General features: G+C 28.9%; 1 protein-coding gene across 1 annotated transcript in view; it reads right to left on the bottom strand.

Moving 5' to 3' along the window:
- LOC126740558 (neuroligin-4, Y-linked-like) overlaps nucleotides 1–20,242 on the bottom strand; it is a 63,558-nt gene that overhangs the window by 4,857 nt on the left and 38,459 nt on the right. Inside the window, exons 3-9 of the mRNA XM_050446643.1 lie at nucleotides 4,177–4,320; nucleotides 3,526–3,732; nucleotides 3,325–3,472; nucleotides 3,139–3,270; nucleotides 2,510–2,705; nucleotides 2,254–2,451; nucleotides 1,686–1,840 (exon numbers count right to left, since the gene is read on the bottom strand). Of these exons, the coding sequence (XP_050302600.1) occupies nucleotides 1,686–1,840; nucleotides 2,254–2,451; nucleotides 2,510–2,705; nucleotides 3,139–3,270; nucleotides 3,325–3,472; nucleotides 3,526–3,732; nucleotides 4,177–4,320 (1,180 nt within the window). The remainder of the gene's footprint in view (nucleotides 1–1,685; nucleotides 1,841–2,253; nucleotides 2,452–2,509; nucleotides 2,706–3,138; nucleotides 3,271–3,324; nucleotides 3,473–3,525; nucleotides 3,733–4,176; nucleotides 4,321–20,242) is intronic.

Genomic DNA, 20,242 nt, shown 5'->3' with positions numbered 1-20,242 from the left:
AGCATACTCAAAAGTTGTCAATATTACTTTGTTTATCTAGTCGCACTACTTCAACTTTGCAACTATTAGATATATTAATATTTGGACCCTTTAAAAATTATTAGAATGCTGAGACAAACCATTATATGCGCATCATTTCAAAAAAAACGAGTCAATACAACTTTTAGGGTTAGCTAATATCTGTTGTCTCAGTGATGAACTGCTTTTATCAGAATATTATGGTGCAAGTAATGCTGATAATTAACGAATTATCATATATGCCTGAGCAGAATAACTCAAAAATCAGACACTACCGTGGTTTTTTATAAATTTTTCTCATAAAAGACTTAGAAGATTGCGACACAAGATTATATTTTTGATAATACTCATCATTGTCATCGCTGATATCTATAATGAACTCGCAGAACCAAAATCTTCTAAAAGAAACACCGTTTAAATCATTTTTATATCAAGCTTCTTCTATATTAAGAGTACCACTATTAAATTATAGTTAAAAAAACCAATCAATCTGCAAAAATTTTGACCGTCAACGATAAAATAGGTCAGAAGAAGAAAAGAAAATTATTACAGAAATTACCACCGACTAAAACAAACCAGCAGGGGATAAAACAAGCATTGAGCAGAAGAAAATGACTAAAAAATATATTAATACAACTAGCAGTGAAATTGAGTCTGATAGCACAGATAATATAAAAAATTTTAAAGTAAGAACATTATGGAAGAGAAGATTACAAATTTACAGTACTGACAGTAGTAGAAAAAAAGAAAATATTTTTCAAACTAAGTCATAAATGCTAATTCAGTAGTAAATATTACTGAAAAATGCATAATTATTTTGTTAAATGCCTTGACAGTTATTTTTTTTCGAAACAAAAAATCAGAAGCTCTTTGTTTCGACTTGCAATAGAATATACTCATACCTAAATGTCAATATACTTTTTTATGTCTATATTTCGCAAAAAAACTGGTCATTAGTGTTATAAACCGTTATTTTACAAACATACTAAGTCGCAATAGTAAGAAACTTAATATATTTTTAGATAACTGTCGTACCCAAAGTGAGAATAATGAAGCAGTACGTAACTTTTCATACGTTACAGTTTTCTAGTGTGACCAATTTAAGAGATAATTTTATATTATTGAGAAAAAAAGCACTTAATAGAACGAATTTACTTACCCCACAAGAACAAAAAAACCAGTTGAAACTTCTACTGTCAGACTTATTATCATCACTATACCTCAGAACATAATTTTCGATTTTTATACTCTTGTAAAGTCATTTTCTCTTACAGTTCGAAAAAATGCTAATAAAGAAAAGTTTGCTGTTTCCGAATTTTTAAATAATCTTTTGAATTTTGTTATGTAGTCAAATGTAGCATTTTTGCTAGTGGAACTATGTTATTTAGTAAATCTATTCTGCTGAATTCGAAACATAAGGTTAAATTTAATAATAAAATTAATTGCTCTAATGCTTCGTTGCCTATTAAGGATGCAAATTTAGAAGCGTTATGCAATTCGTTTATGGATATATCATTATTCGAAATATGTACCGAAACCTGACATACCATTTTGACATCTTAAAAAGTGATCTAGTGAAACTATTTTTCAGACACAGAAGATGAAAATGACTTTGACTGATTAACGACAACCAAATTCACGTGTAAAACCTTTCGTATCCCACTTACCCGGTACTAGCAAAATTCGCAATACACTCCATTAACGTCATGCTGAGTCTTCTTTCGTCCTCGGTATAACGGACGTCCTGGAAATGAAACTTGGGACCCTCGATAGGAACCCCGAACACATAAGGCAACTCTTCCCCGGTAAAACTTAAATTTCTCTGCAAATGAAAAGAGAATCGTGCAGCTGGTGCTCGTATATTTATAGACGAAAAAATGTGGGACAACAGATATTTTTAAATGGCTCGTATCTTTGATCACTTCCTGGAATATACCGGGTGTCGTGGTTTTAATGTGGGTTTTTTCATTATTTTAAAATAAAAGTACAAAATTTCATATACAAAAAACTACAAGATTGGTTAAGGTCTTGAACTTGACTATCTACTATCCGTAATCTATTCGGAGTATGCACGTCTTAAGTTTTCTATCTTTTAGAATGTAATTTTTAAAAAATGTTAATAAAAATAATGCAAAACACAAAAAAAAATGACCAAACTTGTAGTTATGTAAAAAGTTACTCTATTAAAGAAAAGCTGGACGCCAACTTTCAATAAACTTCAATATATTAGCTTACCAAGTAATTTCTAGAACTAGTCTTATGACTAAAAACGTAAAAATACGTTTGATAATTTGCGGCAGCATGATACAGTCCGGTTAAAACTAGGGGAGCTACGGTCCTGGCATCGGATAAAATATCCAGAAGTTCGTCCCTGGCAAGGGTAGCTCGGTCCGGTTGGTCCTGGATCCAATATACCGGTTGCTCTTTTTGAAACTATAATACGTAAGTAAGTCTACTTTTTTATTTTGTTTTAATTGTATAGTATGCATACATTTCTGTCTTCGTAGTTGTATCTAGCCCTAGTTTGCGCAAAGCATGCTTCTGGTTTAATTTCGCAACGCATACGCATATATTTGCGCAGCTCTTCATCTCTCTTACTCTCGTAGAGGCCGTAGAATAGAGCTTGGTCACCACCTAAGGATAGATGCAGACTTTCTAGCTCCGTAACGCCAAACATTAGTTCGAATCTATAAACAAAATTGGAAAAAATATTTATTTTATTATTATTTAAAAACGTTTAGCAGAAACTAAAAAAATCGATTGTTCAACGCACTGATTTAACCAAGAAATGTATTCAACATGATCTGAACTGATAAAAAAGTATTTGTGTCCCAGGAGGTGTAACCTTAAATTTAAAATAGGCAAAATGACAATATGTTGATTCAGTAATTAACTTTCTTTATAATTTTTATAAAAAGTACATATTTAATCATCTCATAATTAAGCAAACTTTATATATTTTTTCAAGAAAGTGACTTGGTTTTTGAGTTATTAACCCTCTGGCAAAGTTTTTCTTCAAATCATCTTTAACAACACATTTTTGAGAAACAAAATTTAAATTAACCTAAGGTTCTGTGTTTACTTTTAATTTAAAAAATACATAAACTCTCAAAACTATACCTTTTAAAAATATCTGTATAATTAAGCATGGATTTCTGTGGATTGTTGGGCACCACAAAGTTATCAACTACAGGACCAAAAGCGGTTTTGTAGGGCTCCATTATTGGTGTGGCTGCCATAAGTTCATCCAGACTATAAAAACTCATAATTAACACATTTAAAAAAGAAAACCAATAAAAATCCAACCGTTTTTTCCTCAAACAAGCTGCAAAATTATCCATTAATTGACAATTTAATATTTGAGCAACTTGTATGGATACATCCAAGGGCTTTGAGACTAGAGCCCAATCGGATAGAGCTGTGCCACTCATTAAAATTGCTCGATGGAATAATTCTATAAGAATGACTATTCAGTTAAAGGCTCTTAAAGAATTGACAAATTCTTACGTTGATTTTGTTCATAAATTGCCATAGGACTTATGCTTAATAAACTTGCAAATACCGCTCCAGTACCATGACCCATTAAGGTGACCCTACCGGGGTCACCTCCAAAGGCTGCAATATTTGCTTTTATCCATAGTAGTGCTGCCAACTGGTCCACTAAGCCAAAGTTACTTTGAAGCGTTGTATCGCCTGCTTCTACTTTAAGAAAACCTGTAAAATAATTTATTTATAGTCGTAATTTTAATTATTCGCCTAATAATCCTAATATCTAATAATTTATTTATTAAAAATTCGTTCGCTCAACATTTACATTTTTCCCGAAATCCCTTTTCTCATCTCAATCTAATTGAAATTAGTCCTCTTTACTCCAAAAAGTAATTCCAAGATGAATATTCAGAAACTTTTTTTTTGCATTTTAACTAAATTCTAAATCATCTACAAAGCTAAGGAAGTTAAGGAATAAGAGATAAGCTTTCCGGCGGTAATTTAAATATTGAGTTTTTTAAACGGCTTCAGATTTTATCTGAGAAGTTACGAAGAATTGGATTTAGAGTGTTAGAAAGAATCACAAAAAAAAGGATTTTAATCTTTACATAAAATTGTTTCAGGATAAAAATGCTATATTAACTAGAATTAAAATAAATTATTGTTTACCAAGTATTCCTAGCCTAAAGTTTAGGGTGACCACAATGACTTGTCCATATGATGCTAAAACTCCTCCATCATAAGGATTTCCAGAGTTCCACTCAAATGACTCGCCATGCAGGAAAACAATTACTGGATAGCTTCTGGGGTATTCTGTAAAAAAAAATATAAAATTAGTATTAAACTCAAATAAATGAGTAATAAATAATTATTTAAATCTGTGTATTTTTAATAAGTGGACAAGACCTTTTCGTGTCTTTATGCCAATAGACTATTAAACAATTTTAACGAAAATATTAGTAAAATAAAATATTTTCATCATACCTCAGCTGTCCATGCTATAGTCAATAAATTTACAGTCCAGGCATCCACATTTAAGTATTTATTTCTATTTCAAAGATCGATATCACCGTATCACGATAAGAATATTGGAATTGTAGTGTAATATTGTGTTTTTTGCGAAAAATGTTTAGCATATATGTTTAGAAGATCAAATTGATAATTAAAGGCATTTGATCATTCAAACGCTGAAAAGACTTTTTCTTGAATCTCTCCCTCTGCCTCTGTGTAACTGTAAATTTCGTAGTTGTTGCTGTTGTTAGTGTTAAGGCTTCTGAACCATATGCCATTGCTGGTAGCATGTACTAATCGAAAACCTTTCTTTTAAGAATGTTGGAAATCTCTCTCTTGAAAAGCTCATTAAGTCTTCCAAAAGCTCTCCACTAGAGAGTAACTTTTTTTTTAGTTCTTATGTCTGATTATCTCTTAAAATACTGACCCCATGACCACGGTACATACAAATTAACAATAACGTTTATTATTTATCACCAAAAATGTATAGAATATAAACTTACAGTTGTATATAATACTTCAAGTAAACAAAAGCCAATGTATCAGACTCTTGCATGGAAAATGCAGGTCCTGTTCTACTTATGTACATATATTATGTAAGTAGTTAATAATTTGGTACAGATTACAATAATATAATAATTAAATATGAGAGAATATATCTAAAACTAGCCATTCAATAACAATTTATAAACCAGAAAAATAAGAAATAAAGCTTCTAGTTCTAATATGCATGTTACTGATTATCTAACAAAATTTGCCATACTTTTGTTTTAAACCTATAAATGGAATTTGAAATATCAGTTATATCTGGCTCAGTTATTATATGACTTATCAGTTATATATGACAAATATTATAGGAGAATGAGTATTTGAAAAATTATATTTTGTATTTGGGAATAGCTAACAATTATTTTTTTAAATTTAAGTAGTAAATGTCTGTCCAAAATTTAATTTTGTTGTATAGGTAGGGAGGACTGCGGGATCTAATAATTTCATAAAATAGCACACTGGAATGTAGCTTACGTCTATTAAACACATTAAGCCACTTCAGATCATTATCCTTATGTGATATATGACCTCGCCTATTAATACCATAAATAAAGAGTAGAAAGTTAATTAAACACCAACAGTGTGTTCTTAACGACTTAAAGTTTTTGGTTTCCAACAAATAAAGAAAATTCTTTATAAATATTGTTTATTTGGACTTTACTTCCAAAGAGAATACCTATACATTTTTAAGTTTAATGAAGCAGGCATTTTTATCTAGTTTTACCGTTAATATTGTGGATGAGTTTGGTCTATCGGTAGTTGACTCTACAATCTTGAAGTGCATTTCACAATGAATTTAGCTCTATTCTATTAAATGCTTGGTGGAAGTCATTACTGCAGCCCGGTTATATTCGATTGTCTTTTCTATAAGTGTTTTGATGCTTTAGAGGTGGTCATTCGTTCCAAATCCATGACCAAAGCCTGTCTGTTCTATAGGCTGATTTTATGTATTTTATATTGAGGCTATTATTATTTTTTAGTCAGGTCGTTATAATTCGAGAAAATGTTTTGTCGATGGTTCTCTAGTTATGATATATCTCGTTTTTTGTAAAACAGAATTACAATGTTATACTAAAAATACATCGTAACTATTATTGGACAGTAACAACATATGAAGAATATCCTTGTCCACTACATAAAATATTATGTCATTTACAACTTCTCAGGACTCTGGAAAAAGTAAAGTATTAATAACATCTAACAAATGATAACTTAAAATTTGCTTTGAATGTGAATGCCTAAATAATTATTACATATTTCGAGCTTAGAGACAATTAATTAACAAGAAATTGCCAACGTCTAGACGAAATTAGTGGGAGGAAAAATTGAGACCAAAAAATAGATTGTTGTAAAGGGACTCGTGGTAGTTAAATGACTAAAATTCTTAAGAAAAATTATCTTAATTAAGAAAAAAATATATAATTTTATTTAAAAAAACTGAGTCGTTAGTAATACACAAAACTTAAATTATGTATACAGTGTGTCCAAGATAAGGAGGTCTATAATGGGGATCTCAGCAGCTATAGAAGATATGAGGATGATTAAATTAGAGAAAAGTTGCACATTTTAGAGCGTAGCAATACGCCATTTAGAAAGTTTTAAAATTTTAAATAGTTCCGGAGATATTCGAGAAAACCCGAAATTTGCGCCGATTTCATTTTCATTTTATTCTGGCGTTATTTAAAAAGATATGGAAAAACAAAAGGCACTTTCTGATAGCCACTTTTTAAGCTCTAAAAAATAACATTGCGAGATTTTTCGTACGACGTTTCGTTTCGAAGAAACCATCATTTACTTAATTTTTTTATATGGCGCGTAAAAAAAGTACACTTTGTAAAAAATAGCATATTTTATTACGATTATAACGATGTATGACACAATAATTGTTTCTACAATATTTAAATGTTAAAAATTGGATTTTTATTAAATTCCGATGGTTTTGATGTAGTAGGCGGTGAAATGATGACGCTGAGTATGGTGTAGTAGGCTGCTATTACTAATATTTTGAAATACTAAATAAAAATCTCGTTATTGACACCTTAAAAACTTTATTCATATATCGTCACATAGCTAGGTCACGTGATTTTTTTAAAGAATTAAACACATTATTAAATTAAAAAACTACCTACTAGAAACCCAAAAATACTAATTTAAATCATAGTAATAAATGTTTAAACAAATTACCATTATTCTCCAAACACAGATAACATCTTTTAACAGTCGAGTTTAAAATACTTCTTAATATATCAGGTGTAATGCTCTCAAATGCAAGAACTATTCTCCTCAGATTCAAAAACACTACTGTAAACATAATTTTTCCAATAGCCCCAGAGAAAAAAGTCGAGCGGAGTTATGTCTGGGGAACGAGGAGGCCACGGAACTGTTGAATGTGTTCCTATCCATTTTTCCGGAAATCTTTTCGATAGATACTCTCGTACGATTAGGGCATTGTGTGCGGGCGCACCATCCTGCTGAAACTAATAGTTTCTAAACTTGGCAAGCGGTAAGTTGTCCAAGGATTCTTCCAAATCGCGTTCCAATAAGTTGCGATACCGCTCCGAGGTAAGGGAATTGTTGTAAAAAGGGGCCTATTAAATCTGTTCCAAAAATGCGAATCCACATATTAAAACTGAAACGGTGCTGATGTCTAGCCATTCGGTGTACTCGGGGATTATCTCTTGACCAATAATAGGTGTTCTTCCGGTTAAAAATTCCATTATTTGTAACCATGCTCTCGTCGCACCAGATAATCCTATGGGGAAATGTTTCATCCTCCTGATACTTCCTGGTGTACCATTCACAAAATGTTCTGACTGACAGATTCTGAATTTAAACGGTTGGTATTTATGTTTTTTCAAAACGAAATGGGCAGTAGATTTTGGTATTTTCAATTTTTCTAACAGATATTTCCGGATTTTCAGTTACAGCTAAAACCACATTATTTTCTTTTTCTTCATTGCAGGGCTTATTTCTTGACAATACTGGCTTCTTAAACGCACCATAATGCTTAAGATTAAAAACCAATCGTCCGAAAATTTTTGTACTAGGCTGTTCCCTGTCTGGATAGTTATTTAAATACATATGACCCGCTTCAACGGCGTTGCTGTAGCATAGGATATAACCTTTCAATTTCGCCTTCTCTTCCCTTCAAAAAACTAGCAACAAGACGCAAAAGCAGAGTTCAAAAACACAATGTCAACTAAATTTATTAAATAATTAAAACTATTTACTTCACTTAGGATAAAAAAAATAAAAAATAATGGTTATAATAAAAACTACTTTGACATTTAATCTTTATTTAATTTTGACATTTTCTCAACGTCATTGTTTCACAGACTACTACATCAAAACTATCGGAATTTAATAAAAAATCATTTTTTACAATTTAAATATTGTAGAAACATATTGTGTCATACATCGTTGTAATCCTAAAAAATTATTCTATTTTATACAAGGTGTGCTTTTTTTACGTGCCATATAAAAAAATTAAGTTGATGACGGTTTCTTGAAAACGAAACGTCGTACGAAAAATCTCGAAATATTATTTTTTTAGAGCTTAAAAAGTGGCCATGAGAAAGTGTCTTTTGTTTTTCCACATCTCTTTAAATAACGCCAGAAAAAAATAAATACGAAATTGGCAAATTTCGGTTTTTCTCAAATGTCTCCGGATCTACTCAAAATTTTACAACTTTCCAAACGGCGTATTGTTGGGCTCTAAAATGCGCAACTTTTCTCTAATTTAATAAACCTCCTATCTCCTATGGCTGCCGAGATTTCCATGATAGACATCCTTATATTGGACACACTATATATATAAATATAAAGGTGTAAAATAAAATATGCAGAAATAAATACAATTCAAATAAAAGTATGAAATTTATAGCAAAAATAGGTATTTTTCAAAAAAAAAATCAAATGCATGTATATTATGAATCTTATTGTATAACTATAAAAAAAACATAATGAAAATTTTTAACAAACATTCTAAAACCACATAAAACATATATTTTTCAAACCTTCTAAGCTTCAGCTTAAAGTATAAAGATAACAAATAGATTAAAAAAAAAACACACAGAATATCTCTACTGACCTCTACCCAATATCTTCTCATACTAAAAGAATAAATTGACAATAACCTTAATTTTAATTGATATTTTTTCCTAGTAATGGCATCTATATTTGTCACTAAAATGTTAGTTTTTGATCGATTTAAATTTTAGATTTTCTTCTGTATTGTGGCAATCAATAAGTTAAAGGCTTGCGGAATTCATAGATGGCGCCAGTTTGTAAGAAAGTGATAAGTTAAAAGGGACCGGGATAAGCTGAAAGCACAGTAAAGCAATAAATTAAACTATTTATATAACAAGTTGTAAAATGTTAATTACTAAATCTTTAAAAAAAAATAATTTTTTATTGTAAATATTTTTTTTGTTGTATACAAAACGAAATTAGTGGAAAGTATTGACTTAGGAAGAAAAAATAATTAAGTATATAACGAATCTATTATAACACAAACCATAGAAGAAGCAGCATATTTTTTTTTAGAAAAAAGGCTTGTCAGATTCATTAAAATTATGCATAGGCCAAAGTATCAAAAGATATTCTAATAAATGGTTTATGTCGAGCTATTTAACATTCTTTACACTGTAACCATTACTTAAAATAGATTTTCTAAAAATACGCATATGTAAACAGCATGTTTTATACTTATGGATCAAAAAAGTCGAATTTTTATTTATTACAATAAGAAATTTACATAGTTATAATACAAACGGATAATGAAATGGTTAAATTTATATTTTAAGAACCTAATTTATCAAAATGATTCTATTAAATAACCGCAAATAAACACGTCAAAGTAGCTCCAGTTGACGCTGTTAAACCTAGGTGAACATTTTTCCTAATTTAGTTAAAAGCCGTGGCCACCGACACACAGACATACCGAAATGGCCGTGATTAAAATATTTTTCTGGCTTTCGCGGGTTTTAGTTTCGCGTATGCAGAGTACGTTTACGTGAGCGGAAAAATATGGTTTTTTATTTAATTACATGCGAAGCACGAACAGACTAAAATAAATAGAGCAGAGACAGTTCTTTTGACAAGATTTGTTAGGGTGTATTATTTAGGACCGCGTACTGTGCCAGGCCAAATTGGGTTATCTCGGAAACAAATTTGTATTGTATTTTTTTAATCTAATTTATTTAGTTTTTGTTTGAGTTTTTTAGGCTCAAAAGGGGAAAAGAGATTTAGTATTATTTATTGCTGAATTCTCTCATTAACTTAATAAAAACCATTCAAAATTTTTTGATATTTTTACCATATTTTTAAAAAAAGTTACTATAAGCTTACGAAGTATCTTTGACTATAGTTTTAATATATGTTTTACTAAGTTTTAACCATGAAAAGCTTAGACGCCCTAAGAACTTCCATAAGAGTATTATAAGCGTTCGTAGAGAGTATAAAGTCTAAAACTTTGTTCCAAATTTTTAGTTTATTAGCATCACTAAAATATGGTTAAAGTTTGTTTCTTAAGATACACTACGGTAATAACAAATTCATGTTTGTTCTGTTACGTAGATCTTCATAATATTATAAAGCCCTAATTTTTTTAAGATCTTTACTTTTATGTATTTTAATAAATTGTGATATTTTAGTAAACGTGGAAAATTGTTCTTATGGACTATTCCAACAAAGTCGACTTCATTTTATTAAAGAACCTTATGGCAAATCAAAACTTTGATAGAATATTTAATAGGCAAGATCCTGAATCTGCATTAGACTTGGTTAGTAATATATTCACTAATATTCTTGATCAAGTTTGTTGGTCTACTAATTATGGGTTTCATAACAATGCATAAAAAAAAGGATGGAATGCATAAATAACATCTTTTTGAACATAATACTGCAACAAACAAGTTAGCATTTATCGAATCACTTTACACATCTTAATAAGAAAATACAAATATGATTTTTATAGTGCAAAAATTCTAAATGGTGGTAGTAATATTAAAACATTGTATAAAATTATAAATAAAGCATCAGGTTGCAATACTATTAATCATGGTTCAGTACCTTTGACATTACTTATAATAACCCTAAATTTAATAACAATATAGACTTGGCTAAATTTTGTAATTATTTTTTTAGAAAATGGCTATAACATGTTTAGAGTTATAAAATACCTCCCTAATCCTATAAAAATGAGATTAGATGTACAATATTCTATGTTTCTAAGAGCAGCAAATAAAAATAAAATTACTAAGCAAACTGCAACGCTAGACAATTGCTGTGCTCCAGGTGCTGACGGTATAACTTCAAAAATTGTAAAATATATTCATATATACATAGCTTCCTCACTTGCTTATATAATCAATTTAATTTTTAAAATATCTATAAGTCCCAAAATATTTTCAAGTTGCTATCATTAAACCGATTTACAAGTTTAGGGATAAGACTAATATAAATAACTGCGGTTCAATTAAAATGATTTTTTAAAAATTTTTAAAAAATATCTGACGGATAGTTTGGTAGCTGAAAATATAATTTTATCTAAGATGCATTTTTAAGAGCGGTCTTAGCACCAATGCAAAATCTGAGGATAGTCTGGACAATACTCGGGACAATACTAAAAATGTCTTGCAGTCTTTTTGGACTTAGCCAGGGCGTTTAACAAAGTTCCTCACGAGTGTGCTTTTCCAGGTACTGGAATCTTAGGATATAAGGAGGACTGTTGCATCATTTTTCCAAATACCTTAGGAACAGGCTGTAGTCAGTTCAAATACAAACCATAAGCCAAGGACTTAATCCAAATTGAGATTATCCAGGGTACTGTTTTTGAGCCAATTTCATAAGATACATAAATTATGTTCTTATGAATATTGCAAATTAGAATAGAACTAGAATATTGTATGCCGATAATGCAGGGGTTAAGTATATTATAGCTTCATAAGTCAAATAATAATTTGATTACTCCTGCTGCCTCTACTACAAAAAAAAATTAGGTATATGTATAATTTACTACCACCTTACATATGATAAATAACTAAAATACATGAATTTAGTACTGAATGTAAAAAAAAATTAAATCTTAATGTAAAAATTAGTTTTGCAAAGTAAAGTTGTCCTTGAATTGTAAAATTAGATTAATTTTGGCTGTTTTTCAATGAAGTTTTGGGTTTTTTGTGATTACATAAGCTAATTTGTTGATAATCATCTAATAGAATTTTTTTGGAGGACTATATTTGTCACCATGATTATTATAATTCACAACTTATTTACTTGTATGAAATGTATCAACCTTTTTCAAATGTATTATTATTAATATAAATATTTTATTTAATAATACCGGTAAAGAAACTTATTTACAAGGCAGAAAAGGATTAATTATTAGTATACAATAATATGAAATACACAAAAAAATACAAAACTAATTTAGATTTTTAAAACATTAAACAACCATAAAGAAAGAATTGGTCCACTAATTTAAGATTAGACTACAATCTAATACAGTTCTCATCTTTTTCTAATCTTGTATATAGTTTAATATTATTCACAATAAGCAAAAAAGAAATATTAAGTTAGGCACACCGATCACTATTAAAATAATTAAAAAAATAGTAAACCAAGCACACATTTCTGAGAAACTCTGGGTCACCTTGTAAGCTGTAAGCTTTGCATCAACAATTTCAATAAACTACAGGAATTATAAAGATCTTGTTGAAATAAGTCAATCAATGAATTTGAAAATCTCGAAGATTGTCAGTTATCTGAAAAGCAACATGTAGTTCATATGTAATTTCTGCGTAATAATAGTATGATTAGTGATTGTAGACTTTAAAAGGTGTTTGGTGAAAATTAACCCTTATACTTACAGTAAGTTACAAGTAATAAAAATAGGTCTATAGTGACTGATATACGAGTAAATATAGTTTTGGGCCTGTCTTTTAAAGCTTGACAATTTTAGATGTCTTTAATTAATACTTTTAGATATATAAAATTCTTAGAGAACAAAAAATCACTAAAAAGTTTTCGTATCCATTTAAGTTATGCCAAAACTACCATTTATTAAAGAATAAAATTAGTCCGACCAACATATTGGATTTTTACTTGTATTTACTGCATTTTTACTAAAAATAATAAAAGAACCTCGACTTTTTTAGTTTAGTTAAACTTAAACAAGATTACTTAAAATTAAGACTTAAAATTAACACAAATCATACTCTGTTGTCTTAATTAATGTTTGTCAGCAACAAAACTTTTTTTTTTAATTTATTGACATTAGGTCAAGTCTTGGCATGTGTTACTTATGCTAATTTTAAGCCTTGTTAGTGTGATTTATATAAGTTTTAAGATCTTTTTTTTGTGTTAATTTTTATTTTTTGTTTCTTTGTTCACGACTAATTCCTTTGAGTATTCTCTTAATGATGAACAGTGCTGTGTCCGCAACATGTAAGTTATTTTAAGCTATATGTATAATTAAGGAATATAGAAAGACTCTATATTTTTTATTTCACACTAAAGAAGTATTGATTTTAACTTTATTTTATATGATTAACAATATTTTCTTTAGAGATCAAATAAATGCTCTTTTAATATACTAATAATAAAAATAAAAATTATTTGGGGTCCGAAATTACAAAATAACAATTTATTATTGTTTAAAACCAACTGTAGGAAAAACTGTAGATTTTCACTTTTACTCAGACTATGAAATTAATAATCCCCGAATTAAAGAAACATAAATTTTACACTCCCACCCAAAAAATAATCCATTCTTAATTCGTTTTTAAGGCAGTCGCAATACAGCCAATTTTCTTGGCGCTGAAACTCGCTATTCCAATAATTCAGAACTTTTCTGGTAAATGGGTTGCCCGAACTTCCGAAATATACTTAATTTATAATGATAGCATTGGGCATGAACTTTAAAAGACTCTCGTGATTTCGCCCCGTTCCGAATTAATCGGTTTTATTTCGTCTTTTTTATTAGGCGAGGGGCAGTTTTGAAATAGTGTTTCATTATAAATAAATTGGGGTCACGTTCAAAAAAAGATTATTTTGTCGAATTCTCTGGAGACCCGTAGTAAAAAAAAACGATGCTCTATTGATTTGTTTATCATAAATATATGATCAATTTTATTTTTGTTTAAAGGTTTACATACACGAACATAACTTTTATATTTATACTCTTACAAAAAATCTTACTCTATTAAGAATTAACAAAAATAACAATAATAAATTACAGGTTCATTACTCATTAGAAAATTATTTCAAATAAATACGTGACATAATGATACTTAGGGTCAATAGAGTCAATATCCATTAAAGTTATGCATATTGGAAAGTAATCCAAATATAAATATATAAAGTCTTGAGTAAAAATAAATATTTTTTTTTCTTTCATAAAAATACTGTAATACAAAAATCTTATAAGTATACTTCTTTAATAACCCAATTGGCTAGAATAAATTAATTAATAGAAAAAAAATATTTATATGAAAAAGATAGTATCCATTTAGGTTATGCATATTAGGACATAAGCTAAATACGTTGGAAATAATAAATTTCCCAAATTTCAGTTTAATTTTTTCATCATAGCGATGCATTGATTTTATCTTATCTATATCCAGAATACTTTTGTAATGTAGATTTCGATAAGTATACTCTTTACTGACCCAATTTGCTACGATGAGATGAGAAAAAAATTTGCATTACATAGAGTTTTCTGGCAAGAATAGTAGGACATTATATGCATACGATTTTATATGTTCGTCAGTTACAAGTCTTTCGATATCTTATAATGAATCTAATCTAACGTATATCTAACAAATATATAGCGAATTTTTTAGTCACGTTAAAAAATATTTTTTTGTATTATAATATTAGACTCATATTACTAGTTTATATACGAAGTAGTGTTAATTTTGATATTTTGGGTTTAGGATATACAAAAGAATTAATTTAACTTTAATTGTTAAAATTTAAAAAAAATTGTTAATGTATTTCTCGTAACCTCAATTTATAAGTTTGATATAATAGGTCAAAGAAATTTCTTCAGATGATGAATTATATATTTTATTTACAATTTCTATGAGATCATCGTCAGGACCATATATGGTCCTGGTTAATAATAATAACAGTAATATCATAATTAATATAAGAATTCATAGGTCCTTCCCATCTAGGGTTTTAATTTTTGTTTTGTTTTATTATAAAGTTATAACCCTTTATGTAAGGAGATGAATAGATGGATGGATATATTGGGAGGATCATTTATCTCGCAACACAGATAATTATAACAAAAAGAAAAAAAATTAAAAGTGCTCAGTCAGCGTCAGTAGGATCCCTATGATTAATTTTTAATTTTAAATACATACCCATTTAAGTTATGCATATTACGAAAAAAATTATATAGATACACCTTAAGTTAAAACAATTATTTTTGTTTTAATTTAATAATATATTAATAAAAAAAATTCTCATTTTTGACGTTTTTAATAATCCTGTAATGCAAAAATTCTCAAAATAGCGATGTATTGATTTGATCTTGTCTATATCCAGAATATTTCTGTAATATAAATTTAGTTAAGTGTACCCTCCACTAACCCTATTTGCTACGATGAGTTAAAAAAATTTATTTCTACAGAGATTTCTGAAGAGAATAGTGAGTTTTATGCCCTAATTCGATTTCCATATATTTTCACATTTAACGTACATTTTCGCAAATTGCAAAAATTTTAGTGTTTTAAGTCGTTCTTCATATTTTAGCTAATATGAAAGATGTTTTTTTTGTAATTTGCAAGTAGCGTTTTATTACAATGATGTCACATTAAAAAATATTAGTTTGTATTATAATATAAAACCTATACAATAAACTTAACGTTAATATAGGCTCAATTTTAGTTTGGGGTATTTTGAGTTTGGGATACACCAGATAATTAATTTAACTTTAACTTTTTAAATAAAAATTGTAATTGTTTTTGTATTTATTTGCGTTATGCATCTTTAGGCATAACCTAAATGGTGGTGTTACCGTTAATTGAATAATAGGTTTATTGGTTATTTGAATAATAGTACCTATTATTCAATCAACGGTGTTACGTTAAAAAAATGTAATTTATATTAGAATAAAAAACCCTTAATCTGCTTAACATAAATATAGGTTCAATTTTAATTTAAAAATACTTAAAATACTTTTGTGAAGCAATGAATGTTTTTCAGTAATTTACTCATCCAATTTGCATAAAAATTATAAAAAAATTGCAATATAAAAAATTTCGTTGTGTATACTTAGTTAACTAAAAAACGAAAAATATCTAAAAGTGTATAACCTGCTATTTCTACCGTTAAGCAAATAAATTAAAACAAACATACACAAAAAAAGGAGAAAAGGGCCGAATGGAAGATACAGCGAAATTGGACTTGGCGGCGGGCTATTGCTTTTTATTGTTTGTATTAATAAATCGAAATGTAAAAAAAAGAATTGGAAATCATAAACCAACAAAAAAAACCGGCTTAAGGTTTACATAAAATTTGATTTATTCACTTTATTCGGTCCACTTAATGACTGTGCGCGGCTTATAAATACTGTATAAATAAAAATGCGGCGTTTTCCAATTAACAGAAAAAAAATTACTAAAGGGATAAAAGAATTCGCCTCCGGCTCGAAAAGCCCCTTAATTAAAAAACTAGAACACTAAGGCACTTGATAGAATTTTGAGGTCGCGGGAGTGCGCGTAAAGGAAGCACTTTTCCATTTTTAATTAAGCTAATTTTTTAACTATTGACGGAATAATTTGTCAAATAGTCGAGGGCGCTCTTTCGCTCTGAGAGTCTATTGATTTCAGGTTCAATAAAGCGACTATGCTTTAAAGGCTCTTTTAGCTTGACGTCTTCTAAATGATGATTATTATGAAATTAATAAATTTTTACTGACTTTTAGTAGCGACATTTTCATTAAGGAACTTTATTGACTTAACCAGCAACTACTGGGGTCTCACAAGGATCGAATTCAGAGCTACTTTTATATATAATTAAATATGGTCAACATGGAAAAAATTATTGTTTGGCCATAACTGCTACAATTTGCAGATAACTTGGAACTATAGGTATATCTCGTTTAATTATTATCAAATAAAAAATTTTCAAAATAGCAGGTATGCTTATCTTAACGATATTAATATTTATGAACGAAGTAACAACCTAGAATTTAATGCAACCAAGTCATATGTAATTTTGTTTCAAGAAAAAAGAAATTGCTTGCATTGCCTTTAAAAAAATATTATTATTTATGTAACATGCCGCTATTTGATTGTATTGAAGTTATTTAACCTGGTGCTTTAAATAATAAAACGTCTTAATCCATTAAAAATTGCAAAATACTTTAATGCTTTTTTGTATAAGATACCATATTGGCAATACATAACTCCCCAAACGCAGTAATAGGTTTCATAAAACTTATTACTGCATACCTTCAAGATACATATAAGCCGACTACAAATATAGAAAATATATCACAATAGTGATTTTAACCGAAAAAATTTAGTTGATATGTAGAAAATTGTAGTGATTTTTTATACTTGGGATCCAAAACCAATAAAAAAATGTTTTTTTTTATTGTTATCTGTTAAAAACTAACATATTTGTTTAAATTCCAAAGATATAATGCTCTTGAATAATTTATAAAATATTTATCTTAGCAGTAACTTTTAATGTTGCAATATTTTGATCGTGTTTTAACCGGACAGGTTGTTTAACCAGACACTGGCATTTAAAACCTCATCTCCATACCATAAATATTGCCTACGGAAACCCTCAGTGGTGCAAGACATCCTCATAAGCTGACTTATATGCAAATAGCCCAATTAGCTGCCCGCTACCTTGCAAATTCAATTTTATAGGTAAAAAACCTAACACTTATTTTAAAGATGCGATAATATAAATTAACACATGTTTTTTGTTTTACTCTATATAGATAGAAATAATAAAATATTTATCTCAGAAGAGATTTGTTGTATGAAAAAAATCTTCTTATCCGGATACAGTAAAACAAATGCATTAGATGTAGTACTATAAAATAAAATAATATATTTGCCATTATTTCATACTTTTCCCTATTTCTGTATATTCCAAATGGACAGCTAATAGTTCTTTGGTTAAGGCCATAAACATACTGTACAAAATCACACAGAGGATAAAAAAAAATTAAACACATATAACATATTAAAAAAAATCTTTTTATACTTAAATTAGAATTTCTAAAATTTAAATTAAAACTAATAGATTATCTTATTGCGATGAGTGATAAAATTATAACATATAATAAATAGGTAAATATAAAATATATCTACTAAAATTATCTATATTCAGATACATAATATCTAATATTTTTATAATGAAATAAGCAAAAAAAGACTTATACAATTCCAAATTAAACATAAATAAATGGATCAAAGAAAAATCAAAGCAGGTTACAATTTAGGCCTAAATTTAACCATTATGCAAATATAAACTTAGATCATAAAAGCTATTAATATTAATTTTTTAGTGCTAGTTTGGTTCATAGTTGTTATAACCCATCGCTATATTCCGCAAGCAAATACACGATTCTTATTAAGAAATTATGCATAACCCAAATGGCTACGCAGCTCTTTTTTATTATATTTGATAAGATACTAAACAATAGTGAAATTCGCACTACTGCATACCTGCAAGCTGTAAACCGACTATAAGGGGTGCACGTTAGGCTATAGTTTGCTGGAAACAATAATATTATTGGAACTGTTAAGCAAATAGCTAAGCTATAATGGTATTATTATTAGTAATTATTAGCATTATGTTTGCAAATTGCAAAGAGGCAAAAACAGGATCGAGAAGCAGAAGAGCGTTTTACTTTTTTTTATAACTAGCTCGTATTAAACCATAATTGAGTGCATAAAACCGCATTAAAAAAAAATAAAGGTAAACATGATGGCAAAACATCCAAAAAATAAAACTGTATATTAGGGTCGTTTATAAAACGTCACGGTCCCCAATGTCCCGAACTACACAGCGATAACTAATTACCTAATACCGCATAAACGTTTCAATCGAGAAATTCAATTCGGGCACCCCCTAATTACCCACGGCCCCCCCATTAGACCAAAACAATCTGTCCGCCCTGAAAATATGACGCATAGAGGTCTCCCGAATAACTATCTGACCCCCCATATATTAGTGGCGAATACCGAATTTAGTTTTCGCAAGCACATCTGCTCTTCGTCCTGGTAAAATATCGGGTCGTCGCATATATAGTAATAATATATGCCCGGGGACTAATTTGATAAAGATTAGATTTTATATAAGGCGGCCCCGTATTTATGGGAAAACTTTATAGATTACGACATAAGGGGGTGCGAAATGTTGATGGACTAAAGTTTTCGGGTAAATGGCGTAACGAGGAAGAGGGGGATTGATTTATTAGGTTAAATCGTCTGGAAGGTGAATATTATTAGCGTTATTATCGTGAAAATATTTATTGCTTGCACTTTTGAATATTTATCATGAAAGTGTTTAAGGGTGAAAATAAATGGTTTAAATTGTAAGTTTATTCTAGAAAATGTTAAGCTATGTGCGTAATTTGTACTATTACTATGTTCATTTTTATTGCTTAAATAGTTCTTAAAAATTCTGACTAAAGGTATTCTAGCAACCAAGTCTATTTCCATCTCAGTCCGTCTTATTAAAATTTAGACTGGTCACAAAATTGTTCTTTTCTTATTATAATAGATTTAATAAATTATTAATAAATATTAATGTTTTTAACCATCTGCGCTTTGCAGAAGACATAGGCAAAATAAGTTAAAGCGAAATTGAACGAATTAAAAAAGATTACATTAACACTGATAAGTTTAAATAGAAAGGTATGGGAAGCCTGTAGTTTGTTGTTTGTTTAACAAAACAGAGTCGATGGCACTAATTAAAAAAATGCAATTAGGCTCAAAACAACACAGAGAGCTATGTAACGGTCAATGCTTGGCATAAGCCTTGGGGAGTGAATAGAAAACTTAGGTCAGTTAGTGTGCTACAAAAATCTAAGGAAGTTTTAGTTCTGGCGTAAACCCAATTTATTGTTGTATTATTTTTTAGTACTGGTTTGGATTTTAAGTTTTGTAACTCATTAGATTCTACAAGTAAATTA

Source organism: Anthonomus grandis, chromosome 9 (assembly GCF_022605725.1).
Source record: "Anthonomus grandis grandis chromosome 9, icAntGran1.3, whole genome shotgun sequence".
Lineage (NCBI taxonomy): Eukaryota > Metazoa > Arthropoda > Insecta > Coleoptera > Curculionidae > Anthonomus > Anthonomus grandis.
The sequence above is the reverse complement of the archived record's forward strand: the minus strand, read 5'-3'. Positions and strand labels throughout refer to the sequence as shown.